Source organism: Aythya marila (assembly GCF_965140915.1).
Source record: "Aythya marila genome assembly, chromosome: Z".
Taxonomy (NCBI): Eukaryota; Metazoa; Chordata; class Aves; order Anseriformes; family Anatidae; genus Aythya; species Aythya marila.
Window position 1 is genome coordinate 421,023 of NC_139080.1, and position 21,518 is coordinate 442,540.

The window sequence follows — 21,518 nt, forward strand, 5'->3', positions numbered from 1 at the left end:
GCTGCTGCCTTGTACAGCTCATGCCAGTTACTTAGCCTCATGTAGTCTGTTGCAAAACTAGAGATAATTTCCTGGGTTTTGTCCTAGTATAGAAGATCGTAGCTTTTTGGCTGATGTGAAGGGCATATCTGCCCTTTGGGTTAGCTATCAAGATAGCCATTGATAACAGAATCTGAGTTGTGTGGCTATAGTACGTTTCAGTAGGGGTTACATCTCTTAACTTCCCTGATACATGAAAACCAGACGAAGTCAAGAGTGGCATTCTTATAACCTGTCAATAACAGCAGTTGCTGTAGCTAACAGGGAGGCTTCTGCTGTTCAACACAAAAGCTTTATGCAGCAAGGGACTGGGCTGAGCAATTCCCTTCAGATTTTCTAACAAGTAGTTATGCTCATTAGTGAATGCCAAATCTGGATTACTCCTGCATCCCAACAAGAAAAGGACAAAGTTACTGTAGTGACAGAAGCTGCATTATATAAAGCTGCTTCTGTACAGGCAAAATGTGGTGGTGTGTGGTAATAGCACAGCTAACTTGGACACCCAAAAGTAATGAGCTGGCTTACTGTTAAGTTCACCTGGACTAGGTAACTCTATTGTTTGGAAGGACTTTAGAAATTATTATTAAGGTATTAGAAAACCTCTCGTAGAAGATGACCTTTAACCATACAAAATCCTCCAGGTAAACACAGAAAGAAAAATGATTTTGGAGTGTGACATTTCCGTTAAGGGCATCTGTGTTATAACTAGTAGTGCTTAGCATATAGAAGATCACTTTACCCCATTCTCTCAATCTTCCCCACAGTAAATGATCAGTATAGTGTTTCTCTGTCTATTCAGATGCAGTACGTTTCTGTCTCATTCAAGGTTTTCTGCTCATTAAAATGTAACAATTCAGAAAGGAATGTCAGAAAACATTTAATACAAAATTAATCTTGTGTTCAATAATAATAAAAAATCACGCATCTATTAGCTTTTCAAAATTTTTGCTAGTATGTACAGATTTGCTGAATGTTAATTACTGTTGTCTTCTTTCCAGTAGCCTTTTTAGCCAAAGTGTTAACATGCTGAAGTTTCTGGACCGTGGCTACTTATTGTCAGCGCTGGACTGTACTTGCCAGTGGGAGCTGTGAAGCAGGTAAGGCCACCACTGTTGGCAACAAGGTGAAGATTTGTTTTTTACATTGTGGTATCATCTTGTCTCATAAAGCATTAGATGGGCTCTTGGGGAAAAATCCTATGCGTAGTAAGTACGTGGACTAAACTTAGAAAACTGAAGATCATCAAATTGATGAAGCCATCCCTTCAAACCTACTGTAGTAATACTGTAACCATTTAACTACAGTGGATCAAATACAAATCTTTCACTTTTAATCCATCACACAAGAGATGCAACTCAGACATTATAGTTTAAGCATGCAACATGTCATAGGTAACAAAACTGATTAGATAGATAGTGTATATTAAATAAATCTTTGTGATTAAGTAAAAAATAAATCACAAAAACAATTGCTGAGGAACATGTCTGCAGGCTCAGCTCTATATCTGTTTTTTTTCTTTTATACATCAGCAGCAGCCAGATTCACAATTGATAGATATTGCACCAGAAAGACATGTGCAGTGAGAAGGAATATAATCACATTAATGTTTATGATAAAAAACAGATATGACTTCCATGTGTTACATAAAGTGCCTTTAGAGTTGGTGCAGTTAGAAACAAACAAAAAAAATTGTTATTTAGATATCATTAGCAAATGCTTACAAACAGGAGACAAAACAGATCTGTTTTCTGTAGTGCCAAATCACATAGTGCCAGGTTTCTTTCAAAATGCCTCCATTGCAAACAGTAAAGAGGAAAAAATAATAAAAGAATCACTATACAAAGATAATGACAGGGTTAAGCATATTTTCCTAAAATGATTAATGCCAACCCTACCCCAAAATGTTTTATAGTACATGTAAATATTATCAAGGAATAATGAGGCAATTTTTTCATTGAACATGAGATTTGGCATGCTATGTTATGATTCTCTCTTGACTCATAACTATTCTATTATTTATACAAAAATGCAACATTGAATCCATACATTTTCTGGATACGGAAAAATATTTATATGCTCAATGAAAAGAGTTACTCTTGATGTAGCCAATATAGAGAAAATTCCCAACATAGCTTTCTCCTATTTTCTTAATGGTTTGGGAACACAAGGCTCAACATGTGCACATGTGCTTTGAAAAAAGGACACTGGCATCAAGTCTTGTATGAAATTAAGAAAAATGCTCATTTTTTTCCAAGTACATGATATTTAATTGTAATGAAATATAATCTGAAAATGTCTAAATGAATTAAAAAGTAAACATGAGTTGTAATACTATACCTGTAAAATGATTAATTCCATTCATTGTCATTAGAAATTATGTAAAATATTTATTAAGGGCTTTGCCTACAGAGGCACAACATAAATAGAGTAAGTCCTGCTGAAATGTAATCAGAGTACAAGTTAACCAGTTGGTAATCTGCTGTGGAAACATCAAAAAGCCATCCACAGGTTATAGTTCAAAATTCTGGATTTAGGCAACTGCACTGTCGAAGGGTTTGCTCCATGAACCAACGTTGTGCAACTGTTCTGCCATAGTCACTCAAGAGTCCGTTAGGCAAATGCAAAAGTGCAGCAGAACTTGCTTGAATGGGGGGAAAAAAGTATTTGTTTTAATCCACTCCTTCAAATCCTTGAGCGTTTTCAACTGCCATAAGTAGCTTCTCTCGCAAATCTTCAAAAGATTCATAAAGAGGTAAGTCAAGGCGATTAAAGCTGAAATTCAGAAGGAAAAAAAAAATCCATTGAAAAACATATGAGATTTTGAAGAAATAGAAAAGGGGGCCTTAATAATGGACCATATGTTTTTGACCAAACACACACAATCTCTGCAGTATCCTCTGCAAATATAACTGATGCTTGGTGTTCCCTGATTATAGCATCTGAAGACAATTGTGCCTGTACTGTGATGAGTTTTCAGAAATAACTACGTTTTTTCTTTCCAGAACTGAAAATAGGAAGTTGTTAATGCCCTCCCTACCTTCCCCCATAAAAAAAAAAAGATTAAAAAATAATTGTTAGATTGAAAATATTTCAGCTTTTGTCAACCTGTCAAAAGTCTGTTTTCCTAGGAATTAGCAAAGATGTTCTGAAAAATAATATTAAAAACTCCAAAGAAGCTCTTTAAAAAGTCATGTACAATTTAACAGGTAACTGAGATGAGAGTTGATTTTTTGGAATGCATTTTTTCTTATTTTTTTTAATATAATTATTAAATAAATATAAATATTTTATTAATTATATATATATAATATTTTCTTAATATTTTTTATTCTATAACTCTCTCTTTACTGAAAGAGTGCCATGTTCTAAACACTAGCTTTTCTAAATTTACCTTAGAAAGCCTATGGGGAAAAGCTAGCTCTTCTAACATGCATTTTAGTGCAAAAGCAGTTATCAGAAGAAATGTCCAGAGTTGCAAGGGTTACTTAGAGTAAATTAAAATACCATTTAAAAATTATTATCAAAAAGGCTAAGCTGTAATGAGTTTCTTGTGGATTCCTTTACCTACATTTATTGCAGAACACCTACAACTACTTTATTAACAGAGGCTTTTATCTTTCATGTGTGCATGTGAAGGCTAAACCAAGCCTTCTTCAGAGACTGTCAGAAGCAATGGCAAGCTACTGAAGTTGAACCTTGCTACTTCCTGGAACACATTCTGCAACTGTGTCAGCAGGTAAGTACTAACTTTTCTTTGCCTTTTAATAAATACATGCACACACACACGGTATTGTCCCAAGCTAAAATGTATTTGAAATAGGCACAGACATCACTCTCTCCCCTTTCCTGGCCCTATAACAATACAGAAAAGCAATAATTTTATGCTTTTATGACTTACCATGTGTGAGCTCTGGGCAGTTTATCAGGAGTTCCCCATTGCTCTATTGTAAACAGCTGAGGACCATTTGAACCTGGATGAAAATGAAAAATAGGAAATTTAAATTACTGGACATTATAGAAACTACCTAAATGCTATTTTTAAAATTATATGTTTGCACAAATTAAGTTTTCCTTAAGGCTAAGTTTTCAACTGGTATAGAATACCTGGTACAAATTCCCTCAATCAAAATTACATTAAAGTAAATAGGAGTGCAGATACTTATTTGCAAATAAATAGTTAGCTTAAGTTTACCTAGCTACCTTTGCATAGAGTATGTACAATGCCAATGAAATAAGCTCAAATATTAACACAGGAAAAAAAATAGCATTCTTGGATAAACTTGCAGTCTCCTCTTCTTCATGTGCTGTGAATATTATTGTTGTTGATAGCTGAACTCTTCTTTGGGGAGTTGATTCATTCCTGTGCAAGGAGAATGTCTACACAACACCCATGGTGCACAAAAACTTTTACTTCTCAAATACTCCAGGGCTGGTGGAATCTAGAAGAAATCTTATGTGGGAGTAAAGGTTGACTATACCTATATTCATTAATGCCCAGGCTTTCCTGTGGAAGTTCAGAAGCGGTCTGTATAGTCATTCTAAAGGTGAGCATAATGGGTGGGCAGCTGAAAGGAAGCTTACCATAAAGTTCAGCAAATCCATTCATAGGCACGCGTGACGTCCCAGTAACAAACTGCAGTAATCGAATCCGTTTTTCAGCATCCATCAGTAAAACAGCCTATTGAGAAAGAAAGAATCACTTTCACAGTTGTACATGTTGCTGTTAAGCAAAAACCAACCCAAACCTGAGTGCATTATCTATTTGTATTAGACTGTAATAAACAGACATGTAACTTTGAAGGGGAGCATAGAGGTAGCAGGCCATTTCTCTGGTTAAACCAGAGGCATCCTTTTCCAACTGTCCTCAGGCCACAACAAAGAGACAATACCCTGGCACCAGCTGGAAGCTACAACTGCTGTTCACCTTTGAGGTGACTTGCTTTTTCATCCAATCTATGACCTGTGCCTGCCTGGTGGCATGTGATAATTTATAAATATACCTAGCAGGGAGAATAGAGAAACAGAGATGGCAGAAAAACCTTAAACATCAGGCAGAGGAATGCAGTTTCAAAGAAGAATCAGTGTTGCACTACGACAGGATCTCTTAGGACCATAACACTGTTTGGGTTAGTGAAACATCACTATATCATAATGATTGTTGGTACAATTACATAGTCTTCATGTTTACCATGCATCATCATGACGATGATTTTAAAAAAGCAGAAACAAACAAACTGCAACACAGTAAGGTAGCTTTGACTTTTAGGAATAGCCACAGAAGTGAAATGTGATGAGAGTATTACCTTCCAGAACCACTGGATAACAGGATGATTTGGGCAGTAACCGTTTTTGTAGATTGTGTGTTGCCTCCAGTCATTAACATCAACATCGCCAAGGCCACACATCAGTAACTGTATACAGAAGTAATCATTAGGGTGTTAACTGAAGATGGTATTAGTATTATCCTGTGCACTTTAACAGAAAAACAAGATTAAGCTCTCCCTCTGTTGTCTGACCTCTTAAACAGCTAAGTGGTGCAAATATAAATGCAGACATAAAGGAGAGCTGAGCTCCTCTTCAAGAGAGTTCTCAAAGAATATCTCACTTTCCTGGAGAAACACTGTACAATATGAAGTACGTGTGCTTCACGTAACAGCATCTTTTATAGTATTGTGCTCAAAATATGACGGGTATAAGCATAACAACATTAACTCAGTAAGTTACTTGCATGCTTTACATATGAACATACTTAATCACCTCATTGAGTAAATAATATTTTTGTACTTTTACTTTATCAATAGGTTTATTATTTTTTTTAGGGAAAAAGTTCTCATTTCCCACTATAAGTAAAGCATCTTTGTCTCCTAATTCACTGAAGATCTAGAGACTTCAGGATATAACATATCTTTTGCAATGAGATTGATCTGGTTTATTGCCTCTGGACATCAGTTACACAAACTTACCTCTAGTTCATTTTCATCAAAAATTTTAATCAGGTCAATAGGAAGAAGTTCTGTGAATCCCTAAGAGAAAGCAAAATAAGGGTGATATTTGTACAATATGTAACACTAAGTTTTTTATCTATGGGTCTTGGCTTCAGGGAAAGCCACTAGTTAATTAAATGACATACAACAAAGAAGGATTTTGAAAATGAAATACATGGTTCCTGAGTATTAATGAATCTCTAATTTAAAAATTAATCACTAGATTATTTCAAACTCAAGTAATTTAAACTTGAAAGAGAATAATCTTATAAAAGGAGAAATGTGAAACCATTATATGTAAGCATTCCAGAACTTGTGCAGTCATGCAAAGCTTCTCACTCCCTTAATGAGATACAGATATATGAGAAGTCTGCATAAAAATATGTATGTATTATGTGGGTAGAACGGAAAAAAAGTACTTTACCTCCAAAAAAGCATTCATCTGTTTTTGAACTCTGTTGACAAACCTCCACTGGATGACCAGACTATAGTAGTTAAATAAAAACATGAACACATTCATTAGAAGACTTTAGACTTAATTAGCAACCTTAACAGTTTCCGTTTCTCTTCAAGCATCTCCCAACAATACTTTGATGCTAAGGAAGCTAAATTAGACAGACATCCTATTTGCATTCTTTTCTCCAGAATTAGTTTGCTGTTCAGATCTGCCTTTATTCTTGTTTTGTATTCTGTGACAGCAGTTCATCAGGAAAAATGAAATTCCAGGGTAGAAACTCACTCCCATTAGGAGCTCTGTGAAGCTGACATAGTTAACCCTAGGCACTTCGGTGTAGTCAACGCACAGAAGCAGGCTGAATTGATATGCCTGCTTTAACATGATAATTACTATATCCAACAAGTGCCATTTTTTTCACAATTTCATCAATTGTGAAGGGTGAAGTTTCAGCTTAGAGTAATTAGTGAGTAATTTAGATGTAGATGTCTGCAATAATAATAATTCAGAGAAATGCCATCCCTTCTTGAATATTCCTCATGTCTACATATCATCAAGAAGATACTGTTTCCTGTTACGTCATAGACTACATTGATTAGTTAAATCATACAACAATAAAGGTTAAAATCTAAACTTTCTAAGGATCAGGTATAAACAAACTATGTTAACAAAAGGATTTTCTTTTAAAGGGATGTCTGATGATTTATTGCACTACAATAATTACAGTAGGGTGAATTTCAAACCAGTACTACTGTGTATTGTTACACTCCGGATAAATTCCATAAATGTATACTTACTCAATGTATTCCCTTTTGTTTTCATTTGTTACCATGATTTCTGACCCATTTGGCTTCAGGTCAACTTGATACGTCTATATTTTAAAGAAGAAAAAAAAAACACAACAACAAAAGATGACATTATTTCAGGACACGTTTCTCATGAAATCCACTGCCCTTGAGCAGCATTTTACAAGTAGTACTAGAAAACTATTATACTGTAATAGCTAATGAGCCATCATAGTATTCCACATCTAAAGATGGCATCATTATGAACAAATTATTCTATGATCACTCTTAAGAATGAATTATTTTCAAAATTCTAGTCCTGAACAGCAGGTTCATTTGGGTAAAAAAAAACACATACTTCATTTTCATAAGGATAGAAAAATGTCTTCTAATTCTTCAAAATGCTTAAAAAAAAATACTATTTAAAATCCAGAGAGAAATTCTTCTGTTAAAAGGACAAATAAGCAAAGTAGAAAAATGCATTACAGAAATGTTTAAACGCAGATTTGTTGAGAATGATGAGCATAACCATCATATGAGCATAAGATAGAAACAAACAGATTCATTACAGTTCACAAGAAACTACAAGACCAAATAATACATTCAATTTTTGGTGAAAGTAATTTATCAGCAGAAATTCAACAGAATTAATGCAGACTTAGGTTCCATGAAAGCTAGAAGTTGCTAACTTTTTTACCAGTTAATGCTTACATAAAAGAGCTACCAAACCACGTGCTCAGTAGTGCAGCTATGGGGAAGGATATTTCTGAATGCAGATCCCGGTGTTTACATACATTGTAGGCACAAGATTTCATTTTTTAAAAAGAATGGGCACTTGGGAGCATTTTTCATTAAAGGAAAAGAGAGAAGGAAAGTCAAATATTCTGGCTATTGTCGGGAACTTCCCCAACAACCCCACACATACTATGAAAACATGGAAAAATGTTATATTCACGACAAAAGAAATCATAAATGCCATTACTTAATCTGCAGCCCCTGATAGATAGAAACAACATGCAGAGAGATATAATAAGGTAAGCTAAGAAACAAATCTATGAGCCTCAACCTGCAGCTATTTATAAAAGCAGTTTGTAAAGTTTCCCCAAAAGCATAAACACTTATGTACTTTTTTTTTTTTTTTAAATTATGCATCACTCGTCATGCACTTCACTGATTATCATTCTACTATTTATTTTGTCTTTTGAGAACATCTTTACCTATAGGCCCCAAACAGTCCTAAGCTGAGACAATTTTCTAATAAAGATTCTGTAACACCTTTATTACTCCTTATAAGTATTTCAGTCTGCTTCTCAGCCAGCTTCTACTGCTTTTCAGAAAGACATCGTATCGCTCTTGACAAGAATAGAATTCCTTCGTTGGCATCTCCAGCCTTAGATAGCTCATAAAAAATCATAGAATCATTTCAGCTGGAAAAGACCTGTAAGATCGTCAAGTCCAACCATTACCTACCACAACTAAGTCCACTGCTAAACCATGTCCCTAAGCACCGCACCACACATCTCTTAAATAACCACCAGGGTGGCAACCACCACTTCCCTGGGGAGCCTGTTCCCCACCCTTTCTGTGAAGAAATTCTTCCTGATATCAAATCTCAACCTCCCGTGGAACAACTTCAGGCTCTTTCCTCACGTCCTATCACTTGTCACCTGAGAAAAGACTGGCACCCTCCTTGCTGCAAGCTCCTCAGCCTCCTTTCCTCCAGACTAAACAATCCCAGTTCTCGCAGCTGCTCCTCACATGCCTTCTTTTCATTTTACTTTACAAAAGACACTTTACAGTTCTCACAACTGTGCAAGAAAGCTTAAAGGTGTAACCTGCTGAAGGGTGAAGAACAGTTAGGTCCCTCACCCTCCAAGCATTTATGAGGGTGAGCCAAACTGGTTCCTGTGCCTGAGGGAGCCACCAGGGGAGTGTGGCCAAGCCACAGCTCTTGCAGGGAAAATAGCCTGACCTCTGGAGCACCACAGGCAGCTGGCTGGTGGCTGCTCATCCTCTCCAGGCCCAACAGAGGTGGGGGAGATGGCTTGTGTTAGTCATGGGTAAAGACAACTTGCACTTAATTTTTTCCCACATTCATGGACAGGCCCCAAGCTCACAGACGTAGCCAGTCTGTTACCAAGACCTCTCTGAGGTTACGTGCGGCCTCAGCTCACCACAGATGGGCTCTGCCATCACTTGTCCCCTACCCCTCCAAGTGCCACCTGAGTACTTACAGCAACCACAGCCAAAAAAAAACAAAACTCAGCAGCAGAGAAAGAGAGATTAATACTCAAAGCCCATAATGAGATTAACGTTCAGCAGTCCCGATCAGGTCCACAAGCACGTGATGCTGGCTTTTGGCAATAACCAGTAGGATGGATGTACAGACTTTTGGGTTAATCTTTACATACCTGTCCGAAGTTTTCCTCATCTATGCAAAACATGAGATCCAGCTCTGTAGGGTCATTTTCCAGGATCCACTTCAAAGAGTTGTAGTATTCACTATCCTACAGGAGATTGAAATTAAGCAAAGTTGGAATATATAAACATTAAATATGCAATTTAATTTTAAAATAAACAAATAAAAACATCTAAAATTAGAACTCCAAAGGGGTTGGAAGGATGGGAACCTTTTTATTTGTATAGCTACTGTAAAGCAGTGTAAAGATGAATTACCTTATTCATTTGCATTTTTTAGATGCTATATTTTTAGGTATGTGTAACTCTCCTTAATTGACTTGTAACTATTATACAATACAATAGATTGACTGTACTAATTGGTTAGAGAATGTCTTCTAGATAAAGCTGTTCTTCTCAACACTATTTATGTACTGCTTCATTACATCAACAATATATTATACAATTACTATTATATTGTTGTTATTAAAAACTCTTGAAATTTGCTGAATAAAAAATCCCCTCTAAAGTCCTGAACAGGCTGTATCTTTATTATGTAGAAAACATTAAGAAGACAAGAAGGGTATCATACTACTAACTTCAAGGAAACCTTTTACATTTAGCTATTGTATACATCTGAAGTGTACTGTATTTCAGTACTGGTGGAGTGCACATGTCTAGATTGGGCATCTACAACTAACAATCCTGTTAGTTGTGCTCCTTCATTTTAAAATGCAAAGTTAGAGATTACTAACTCATAAAGCAGTTATTTTTTCTCCCAGGGAGCAATGAACACAAAAGTACTTGATTGCAATTCATGTTGAAGAAGTGGAAGTCGATGAAGTGTAGAGAACAAAACCAAAGCCTGTACCAGGGCATAAGTAGTGCTGCATTCATTGTCTCTTTGTGGGTAAAACCGTTAATCATTTGGCAACCCCTTCTTCCACTACTGTGGACAACTTCCCATGCTACCAGGTCAGAACTATGTCCTTTCATCTACCTCATCCTGCTCCACAGTATGAAAAGAAGGGAAAAAAGAAGAAGGGAAAAACAGGACCTCTTGCTAGTGTTCCTCACAACAAGGAGACAGCTGACTCAGTGGAAAAGGCAAAAACACAACCGCGAATCATTCTGTATTGCGTCTCTTACTGGCCTATTCATGCCTCTTCTCCCTCAACCCTAACTGCTCTAAATGCACTGGTCCTGAAACTGCTGATGTGGCAGGGAATATTTGTTTTATTAAAAAAATACGCACATACCATTCTCAAGTTCTTAAAACCATAACCTTGTGTTTTCCACCATGCACTTTACTGGAACTATTAGCTCTTATAATATTTCCCAGATGAAAAAAAAAAATCAAATAATTACTAATGCTGATAAGTTTCAAATGTTATCTTACCACTGATTCCATGTCTTTTAGAGTTATTGGTTTCCCCAACATCATCTTGTAAAAAGGTCTGATGAAGAAGCCTAAAACAGAGGGAAAAGCGTTACCTCTGCTATTCTGCATTCTCACCTTACCTAAAGATATGACTGCTAAAGGATGAAACACCATGCTATTTCTTACTGTGTCTGTGGGAAAGAAATATCCTGCAAGGAACAGCGCTGTAACTGCTCAAGTTAACACAGCAGACCCATTTTTTATTTAGACTTGGCAAGCCCAATTTTTCAATTACAAGAATTATGCCAATGTTAGTTACATGGTAGAGACACTGAAGATAGAGAATTGCGCTCAAGATACTCTAATCCACTTAAAATCGCCATTCTTCTCTCAAAGGAGATACTAGAAAAACAGGACCATGAGCTTCATCTGTTGTTGGGCTGCACTGTCTTTAAATAACATCTAGGCAGTTTATAATGGTTGCTTGCTTGGATATTCTGGGATTTCAAAGTTGAGCAAAAATTTATTTACTCATTCAATCAATTGTTTTATTAACTCGTTCAATCAACGAGAAATAATTTTATAGAAAAATTCAGGCTGCAATTGACAAGCAACTGCTTTGGCTTCAGCTGGTTTGCACGTAAGTTGCTGATACAAACTTAGTGATTTTCCTTCAGGATAGAGATTATTTGAAAATGGAGATTCTCTAGGGTTAACAGGAGTGGACAGAGGAGCAAAACTTTATATGAAACATATTTGTTGAGCAAGACACTATCATTTTACCAAAATCACCATTCAAAACAGGAATGCAATTTCCAAAGCTTCCAGTTCCATTACTTTAATCTCTTAGACTTTGTTTCAAGATATACTACATTCTAAAGCATATGAATTATTGAAGTGATTCATTTCATTTAAAAAAAAAATCCAGTAAGAGTAGCTTAGCAATACAGTATAGTAACTCACCATCTAATAGCTTCCCATGATATACTGCCAGACCAGCAACCCGTCCAATAAATGTAAAATACGAAAGATGATCTTCATTACAAAGACCTGAATTAGGATTAATCTGAAGTGTATAGTTGTCCCTATTTTGGGGAAAGAAAAAAGCAGATTGAAACCATCAGTGCGTTATCAGTACTATTCTCATCCTAAATCCAAAACACAGATTGTTCAGAATATTTTCTTTGAATAAACCAGGTTCAACCGCTAAGATAGGAAGAGTGTGCAAAGTCTAAGCTGGTAACTTCCAGTTTCCCAAGACATTTCTATTTCAAACTTTCTAGTACACTAATAGATTCCTAAAAATCCCAACTAAATCCTATTTTATATTCTGATTATCTAAATAAAATCAATGGGACTTAAAACTATAAAATGTTGTATTAACGAGTTAATGAATAACCATGAGTGGTAATGTTTAATTTTCAGATGTGTATGTATTTCCCAGAATTAATTAAATACTACTCCCAGAAACATCAGTTATAAACAGGCTGTCTCTAGTAAAGTTTTATTTGTCTTTGCTGTTGATAGGAAGTCTCACTCTAGAGTGAATGCTTACAATTTAAAATACACCTTTCCATCAAATTGAACCTCGAATGAAAATAATGTTTTTAAAGTGATTGCAGTGATATTTTTATCACATAAGCAGTAGTAATATTTCAAAACAAATGTTTATCCAGTGAATTCTACTAACACAAAGGCATTCTGAACTAGTCAATATTCTGTAAGCTATGTTTTCCTCCAAAAACAAAACGTGTATTTTCTGAGAAACAAATGCAACAAAACCCTCATTATACAGCCTTTGTTCATCTACTTTACAATTTATTCAATGCTCATTAAAGAAAGGAGCAAGTTTGATATTGGCATGAAAACATAAAAACTGCTGCTGGCAATTAAGAAATCCATCCTTACTGTGGCTAAGTGCACAATGTGGAATTACATAAGTAGACCAAAACAGATGTAATTTAAGCAAGAGACTTGCTCTCTTGTTTACTAATGCAACACTCAGGGGGTTTAAAATTGGACAAAAATACATTTAAATTCATGCAAAGCCAGTGCTGTATGACTACTGAAATGTAAATGAGAAGGTGTTTTATGAACTAATTACAAAGAACACTAATTCCGGAAGGCAGGTGCTTTACAATGCACTGGGAGGACATTAAAACATCTTGTCTAGCATCAATCCTCTTACTATTGCTAGCTTCAAAAATGGAATCTACTATTGTTGCAAGCAAGGCAACATCGAATACTATTTTAGCAATAAGAATGTTCTATGAGATTTCAACAGCAAATTTAAAGTTTCTTGGAAAAGGAAATGATAAATGATAATGCAGAACAGAGAGATTTGACTGATAGGAGTACAAATTCATGTATCATGAAGGATGATCTGACTACTCTCCAATGTAACTTTCCATTTTACTCAAAATCTAACATATATTGCTTACGAATGAGAATATTATAATGGATACTTACGTTGCTGAATATTCAAAAAGACCATAATAAGGGTTGAACATCTCCTTGGACAAGAGAAAAAACCATTCTCTGGCCACGCCTCCATAGTCAAGTCCTTTTTCTGACTCAAATTCAATCCAGAGCCTGGCTTTTAGTACATCAGGTCTCTTCACAGACATGATTCTTCTGTAGGACTCCTCAAAAATATTATTTCTGTGTAGCTTCATCTCAAATCTATTTGGTATATCGGCCTGTGTGAAAGGAAATCAATTAGTCTCAATAAATAGTCTTCAGGGAAATTACTGATCGTACGCTTAAAACTAAAGGACAGATTAGACATCTGAGTGTACCAAGTTTCCTTTATTCTTGTTTTCCAATGCTCTCTAAGTCCACAGGTTGATACATTATGGTGAACTGGGTAAGTTCCACTAGTGGGGTTCAGAGATTTCTATGATATTTGATAAAATAATGAAAACAACAAGAAAAGCAACAACAACAACAAAAGTAAGAATTGTTGATATTACCACGCTCTATTTAAAGGTCATTTTAGCTTAACATGTTAAAAAACACACAAGCTTTATGCAACCCTTTCACTCAAATATCTGTAAAGGCCAGAACTGTTTCACCATTAAGAACACCAATAGTACTACACATAAAACAGTATTGAATTGCCCAGATGTAAGCAGAACAGGACTGCCAAAATATTTAAGAATTTCTGTCCGAAAAAAGAGAACACTAACACCCATTATGAAAGCCCAGGGAGACGAATTCAGAAAAGACAGAAGAGAATTGTGTAAAGTATTTGAAGAAAGAAGCAGAAGATGAACAGATAAATATGACCCTTACAGTCAGGTACAGTTTTCCTGATAAAATTGACTTGAAACAAGCATTTCAGGAGGTTTGCTTTTTCCTGTCAATTAAAGTACTTATTGTGTACAGTCACAAGTCAAGCTCAAGGTGCAAATTCAAGGAACTATCAACAATCCCATAAAGACATTGGTGAGTCCCTCTTCATATTAGAGTTGATGCTGCCAAGGCTGTTTGCTGTCAATTACAAGTCAATATCACATGCATGCTAATAACTTGCATTCTCTTAAGTTAAAGAAGTTATTTTTACAGAACATGAATGTGAGAAGCTTGTGCCAGATGCAGTAATACTGTGGGCTCTGCTCTGCCAGTTTGTTCCAGCTCTGTCTTTCCAAACCTACTGTTGAAGACAAAGGGAAATACCAATCCTCTAGCCTATTTTCAATCTAAAGTCTCTTAAACTAACATACAAATTAGACTCAGTTAGAATGGAAAATAGTGAATCACCGCTTGTTATCTCATCACTCTGACTTTCCATTCGTATTAGAAAGTGCAAATCTTAAAGATTTGTAAATGCTGTTGTTGAGAAATCCATCGATCAAATTCAAACTTTTCTTCATTTTCTTGGTTTCTACTTAACTCTTTTAAGGAACAAGACAAACAAGAAAAAACAGCAAATTTGTTATAGCATGAAACACCATTCTGTATCTACCCCTGGGATATTTAATTTTTTCTCCCCAGACATAACATAACTGGCTTCAACACAAAGCAGCATGGCTATTATACTCACGGGTTTCTTTAACTTCTTCCGGAAATAGTCATATTTCTGTTTGAACTCCCTAGAATATGGAACTGCCTATCAGAGAGAGAATCATAAACACAGATTATTCCAGGTATTTAACAAATTGATATTCCAATATTATTTAAACAAATGAAAACTAAATTTGAAGACTACCTAGATATGTATGCCATAGGTTCACGTAAAAAAAAAACACAGTATGCATGAAATACAGAACCCAAAATCTTCCCATTTCTCAGTGTGTAAGTTCAGTTAAAAGGTATCAAAACGTTTAGCCATTTTTTTAAACAAGTACTTACCCTCATTTTTTTTCTTATTTTAGGAGCAGAAAAAACAAAAACATTTTTTAACACAGAGAAAAAGAGATTAGAATGCAGTGCTGCCAACTATGCTTTTCACTAGGAAATGATAAGCATGCCATATGATATTTTTTAAAATGACTTTTTGCAGAATCATAGAATGGCCTGGGTTGGAAGGGACCTCAAAGATGATCTAGTTCCAACCCCCCTGCCATGGGCAGGGATGCCGCCCACTAGATCACGTTGCTTAGGGCCTCATCTAACCTGGTCGTGAAACAGTTGTTACCAAAGAATATGGATTTATGGATTTAAAAATTACATTTTCTATTCCTTGAAAGATGAATCACAAACTGCAAAGCTCTGGTTCAAGTTCAGATCTGAGGGGAGAGTGGGTTTTCATGAGAGGGCTGGTCTTGAAGTAGACTCATGTATGTGAGAGCGTAAGACAGAAATATTTCTATATAATCTTTCTCTTGTGAAAGATAAGACATGAAAAGTTTAAAAAAAAAAAACATATTAATTCATTTTACTCTGATGATAATATGACTTTACCACAGCCATTAAAGAATCTTTTGACATGTTATCATTGTTTGAACACAATGTGAAATACAATTTACGTACTTCTTTGTTTTTGTCATAGCAGCAAAAATACTGTTAAAGGCACTAAGATGAATGCTTAATGGGTATATGACTGCAAAACGGATCTAATCTTGCTTTTTCGTAAAAATAAAATAATACTGTTGTTTCCTTAATTTGGTCAGGATTGACCCTGATTATGTTGAAACAAATATCCCCCAAACAGACTGTCTCATCTATGCTTATGGTTTCTGGGAACATAAGTAGAAGAATTTGTGTAACATTGCGTACTAGTATCTCAAGCATTATGTGCATGTTAAATGGGTACATCAGTACAACAGCAATTACGTTCAAACACGTGACTATTATCAACCTTGTTCATAAACACAAGGAACTGGAATTAAACACTAGCAACTAGGATTACAACATCCAGTAGTTCATCTGCTGTGGCCTGTCTGAGATCCTTGAGCATTTACCCCAAATTAAAAAGTATTACTGGCAGATTTCTACCTGGAAACATCTTTAGGTTGGAAATCCAATCACTTGAAATACCACAAAGTAGCCTAAAGCAGCATAAAAAGGTCAAAGAACCATTCCATATATTTAATGTTTTAAAAAACTGATACTAAATTAAAAACATTCGTTTTTTCTAAAGTTGTTTTTCTGAAAGCTTAGTTCATATGCAGGATTTTTTTATGACTCTTAAATTTGATAGGCCTGATTATTGCCTTTATTGCATTCAGAATCCACAAAGTAGTCACATCTTTTCCATATCGAGTGGTAACAGCTTTTTATTTTCCAGAAATGCAAAAATGAACAGCTCAGTGTCTCAGCTCAATAGAATTGTCTTGACGGTAATGACACAGGTAATGGTAAATATGAACAGTACTCCTATATACGTTCCTAAAACCTTACAATCTAGAATTCAGCACAGAGTATTTGGTCTGAAACTGACAAAATCTTCCAACCAAAGAATCAGAGCAGACACCCCTCATGCCCAGCTTAATAAAAAATATACTATTTGAACACAATGGAGCAATAAAGATGGTCCACAGAGGGGCATCAATTTGGGGGAACCTTGTCAGGGTGGTGCATGACAGCAACTTCCCCTGCCCTTGGAGGCTTACAAAAGCAGGTACTTGAGCCTCCCATGTCCCTCAGGAAAAGGCAGAGGTTGGTCCTGCTTCCTTGGTTGTTCAACAGTCTGAGCTCATCTGGAGAACAGGCATGACCTGTTGCTTAACAGCACCTGAGTCACAGCATTTCATGCAAAAAGAACCATAGCAGTACTTACTGGACCCGTAATCGCTGGGTTCTGCAGTCTGGGGTCTTCCCACTGGGTAATTTTGTTATCTGTAAATAACAGAAGAAATTATATCATTACTTCTTGATTATCACACCATGAATTTACGGTGTTTTGTTTTGTTTTCCCTACAGATGTTTTCCCTACCATTTCCACAACTTAGTATTTCAGGGTTAGAAAAGACTGCATTCACGCATCTCCATCAAAACCCCACCACACCGTTTAGTTAAAACACTCATACAAAAATGCAAAACTACAACATAATCCAGCGTAACTACACTGGTTTTATTTCAACACCCATAGTAGTAAACATGTTCTATTCAAACATGGTCTTGGATTCAACACATATTAGGAATACACAGATCTCATGCCTGAAAGGTAAAGGAATCCAAAAACTTTGTCAAATGACAAACTAAGTTTACTTATTTCAAATTCTGCAAGGTTTAATAATTTTAAAACAGTCTGAATTTAAATTTGGAGGGGAAGGAATAACGACTAATTTTGGGAAAAAAAGTCCTAGACACTGATTTTAATGAAAAGGCTACAGGATCGGTAAAGGGAGGAAAAATTACACAGTTATGGTATAAGAAATTGCTCAGTTTTGGCAAGGCAGATTTTGGCATCAAGGCAACAGAATTCAGTTCTTTTCATCTACAGTTTTTAAGAGCACCAGCAGCGTTACATGGTTATACAGTGAGTTATACAGGACCATGGTGAAACTCTCCCTGCCTCCAGACAACTGTTTCTCACAAGATTCTGAACACAACAGAATCACAACAAAATGATGATGTTGCAACAATAAGACAATGCTCCAAAAACCAAACTAAACGCCATCTCCAATGGCAAGGTTCAAATCATCTCTTTCCTACACTGGAATAGTAATAATAATACACCTGTTAGTTACATGCACTGCTTTGATTTATGAACTGCATATTAAAAGGGTAGTCAAGATTTTTAAGTTTTGTAATTACTACATGTTTGGGAATGAAACCACTAAATTTCAAGAAAATTGTTTTTAAGGACACAATGGGTAAAAGCAAACAACCAATCCCACTTATTTTAAAACAGGAATTTTCCATGTTTCTACAGTTGGAAAAACAAAAACAAAACCAAAAAACATCAGTTTTGAGCATCCCAAATTAATTTTAACATGGACTAGATTTTGAAAGCTGACATTCATTAAATATTACTAAAGAAAATTCAAAAAGATCACAAGCACATTTCAAGAAAATTTGACCTATCAGTTAATTTAATATTAAATTACTCTTTTATTTTCCTTTACATGTTAAGTCTATTTAGTGCTCATGGCAATTATGGAGGAAATTTGTTAGACTCACAGCTCCATGTACTTCACAGCCTGCCCTAAAAGCATGACTCCTGAGCTGGCCCTTGTCATCTCGTTTCAACCTGTGCAGTCAAATTGAGTTCTACAATGTTTGCCAGTTCATTTCTTATACCTACTTGAAACTGACAGCTGCAAATTATGGTGGTAATTTTCTATGAAATCAGACAGAACTGTAAATGACTTAGAGAGTTTGTCAGTTCTCTCTTACTACCGTGGCATATGTTTAAGAGCATATGCTGTTACTGATAAGTCTTTGTCTAAGTTGTTTTTCAGAATATTACAGTGATAGAGACTTCATATCATAAACACTATTCCAGGGCTTAAATGCCCTTAAATAATATCCATTCCTCTGTCAGTGAACCACTGGTAACTATTCTGAATATGGTTGGAAAGCCTTTGTGTTTTTCTTCAGGATACCTTCTAACAGGTTGATCGTAATTTCCTATAAGGCTCCTAGGAAATGCAGAAGTTTAAACATGCTATGTGAATACAGAATATTACTTCGTTTATGGATGGCAAATAATGTTGACTCAGCTGGCTAAGGCCAATCGCAGAGAACTAGAGACCACATATATATATGTATAAAGATAAATATACATATAAAGGAATTTACTATTGGACAAATTAGGACTGTGTACACTTAAAATCTGAAAAGTATCATGTTTTCACATTAGTATGTTAAAAGTACTACCTAAATTATTTTATCTGTATTTTGATAGGACAAAAGTATTAAATAATTATGCATAAGAATTACAAAATATATCTGGAAAACCAAGACATTAATAGTAGCTGAATCAGTTCATACTTCCAACATTCTTATTGTATTCTAACAGTGAAATCGAGTACACTGGTTGCATCTTAACTAATCACTTCAGTTAAGAATGACTAAAATGATGGCCAGTTTGTCACAGTAATGGGCTACTGAGACTTGCGTGTTTAGAGGGAGCACAGTTATCATGCGCATGGCTGGTTTCAGTGTATGTTCTCAAGTTCTCATCAAACAATTAAGAGCCAGCAGGCTCTGTCATAAACCTATCATTATGGTCAAATGTCATTGTACTTCCTTACCCAAACTGTGGAAACAAATGCTACTATTGAGATTGTTCAAGCCAAATGACTGAACACCAAATGCTGAGTGCAGTCATTTACTCAATACTGAGCACGATGTTATCACAATGGAGCTGCAACGTGGCCACTGTAATATCACTGGCATCACCTCTGCTTCTAGAGTCCCCTGGCAATTGTAGTAGTATGGTGCCACAATGAGACAAAAAGGATTTTTGCTGGAAGCAAGTAGCATCATCAGGGGGAAAAAAAAACCAACAAACTTTTATAAAGTTTGCTATCTAAAAAGGTGAAAGAAAAATTAAATCAACAGAGGGAATAGAAAGAGATTTCAGATGCAAATAAATGTATTTTTATCTAAAAATTAAACTAGTTTGGAAAATATATTTATTCGACACTCCATTTACTTTTAGAGACAAAATAAATAAACCTTTTCAAAGCTAGGAAGATTCAACAATTATACAGATATTTTTAAAATAACAGTTCTATTCTGTGACTGTTCAGTGGCAGCAGTTTACCATAATTTGCCAGATTTAAGTTTCCAAATAACTCTTGGCAGAAACAATAACAGAAGATACAAAGAATAATTCTATAATAATATTTGAAAAAGGCTAATCTTGTTGATGAGTGTACTATTTCTGTTTTTTATTTACAAGTATGTATGTGATTCTGAAATAGGTATTACTTTTGGAGACAGTGATTTAGAAATAGGGATTTAATAACGTACTATATATATACAACTACAGATTTGCATAGCATTTATTGTTACTGATACTGAAAGAAAAACAAACTATAATGCATATTTGGCAGTATTAAGATTTTAATTCTGTAAGTTTTATGTAGCAAATATACCCTCTTCCAATTGTTTTGTGAATTATCTATTTCTGTGAAGCTTATACAGTCTGTAGTAATACCTCATTAGAAAGTTCAGATTAAGTATTTAAAAAAAGGGGGTGGGGGAATAAAACCCTTTCTGGGCTGCTTTATTTTCAAACAATGACAAAAACTAACACAGTAGTTCTGAGATGCTGTAATAAGACAAATCTACAATGAAACATCACTTACACTAGAACTTCACTAACAGAACTGAATAGATATTAATGGGCTGGGTGCAATATAACATGCTATAAATAGGAAATAAGATCAGAATCAGCACTGCCACAAGACCTTCTCAAGGGAGAGGAAAGAGTATTATCAGTGCTAATTTCTCCACTGCCTATATATGGAGTTGTGGCTATATGATCTTTTCTCATCTTATTTTCTATTCCTAGTGTGTATTTTAATTTATTAAAGTGCAAAAAAGCCATGGGATCATCAACAACAACAACAAAGAATCCAAAATATCAACAAGAACAAAAGAAACCACAAAGAAGAAATGTTAATGCTTCACAAGTCAGAGAGGGACAAAGCTTGATGAGCCAATTAAAAGCAAGCTTTCAGTGAATATACAGTACCGTATGAGGGCACTAAGTCTCTGGTATCAATGTCTCCACATATCAACACCTGGCTTCCTAAATGAAGAGTAAAATTATAAAGCTTTCACTTCAATATTTATTATCTCCCTTTGTCTAATTGCTGTAGTACCTGAGTGCTTACTTACTATGATCTATGTAAAATGTTCTTCCATCCAAATGTATTCTTTCCTCCCAGCCAGGCTGGAATTGGGAAAAAAAAAAAAGAGAAAATACATGAAATAATACCACTCTCAAACAGCACAAAGCAATACATTATCCGTGCCTGCTTAAATTGTCTGAAAGGTGCTTGCCAAGTAGAACACACAAAACCAGATGCATTATGCCAAGGACAAAAACCTAGCAAGATTCAAAGAACTGGCTG

At 35.4% G+C, this 21,518-nt stretch overlaps 1 protein-coding gene across 3 annotated transcripts in view; it reads right to left on the reverse strand.

Moving 5' to 3' along the window:
• Positions 1–2,413: 2,413 nt before the first annotated feature.
• Positions 2,414–21,518, reverse strand: part of LOC309890184 (E3 ubiquitin-protein ligase NEDD4-like) — a 140,788-nt gene continuing 121,683 nt past the window's right edge. For 2 of the 3 annotated variants that reach the window (XM_082783830.1, XM_082783829.1), the window contains 14 exons: positions 21,283–21,337; positions 17,264–17,322; positions 15,086–15,151; positions 13,510–13,739; positions 12,004–12,125; positions 11,059–11,129; positions 9,674–9,769; positions 7,275–7,348; positions 6,448–6,508; positions 6,003–6,062; positions 5,343–5,450; positions 4,621–4,717; positions 3,938–4,010; positions 2,414–2,811 (listed from right to left, as the gene is read on the reverse strand). In XM_082783830.1, coding sequence (XP_082639956.1) covers positions 2,709–2,811; positions 3,938–4,010; positions 4,621–4,717; positions 5,343–5,450; positions 6,003–6,062; positions 6,448–6,508; positions 7,275–7,348; positions 9,674–9,769; positions 11,059–11,129; positions 12,004–12,125; positions 13,510–13,739; positions 15,086–15,151; positions 17,264–17,322; positions 21,283–21,337 — 1,275 coding nt within the window. In that variant the 3' untranslated portion in view covers positions 2,414–2,708. Of the gene's footprint in view, positions 2,812–3,937; positions 4,011–4,620; positions 4,718–5,342; positions 5,451–6,002; positions 6,063–6,447; positions 6,509–7,274; positions 7,349–9,673; positions 9,770–11,058; positions 11,130–12,003; positions 12,126–13,509; positions 13,740–15,085; positions 15,152–17,263; positions 17,323–21,136; positions 21,194–21,282; positions 21,338–21,518 lie in introns of all 3 variants that reach the window. The other variant, XM_082783828.1, reaches the window with a different exon arrangement.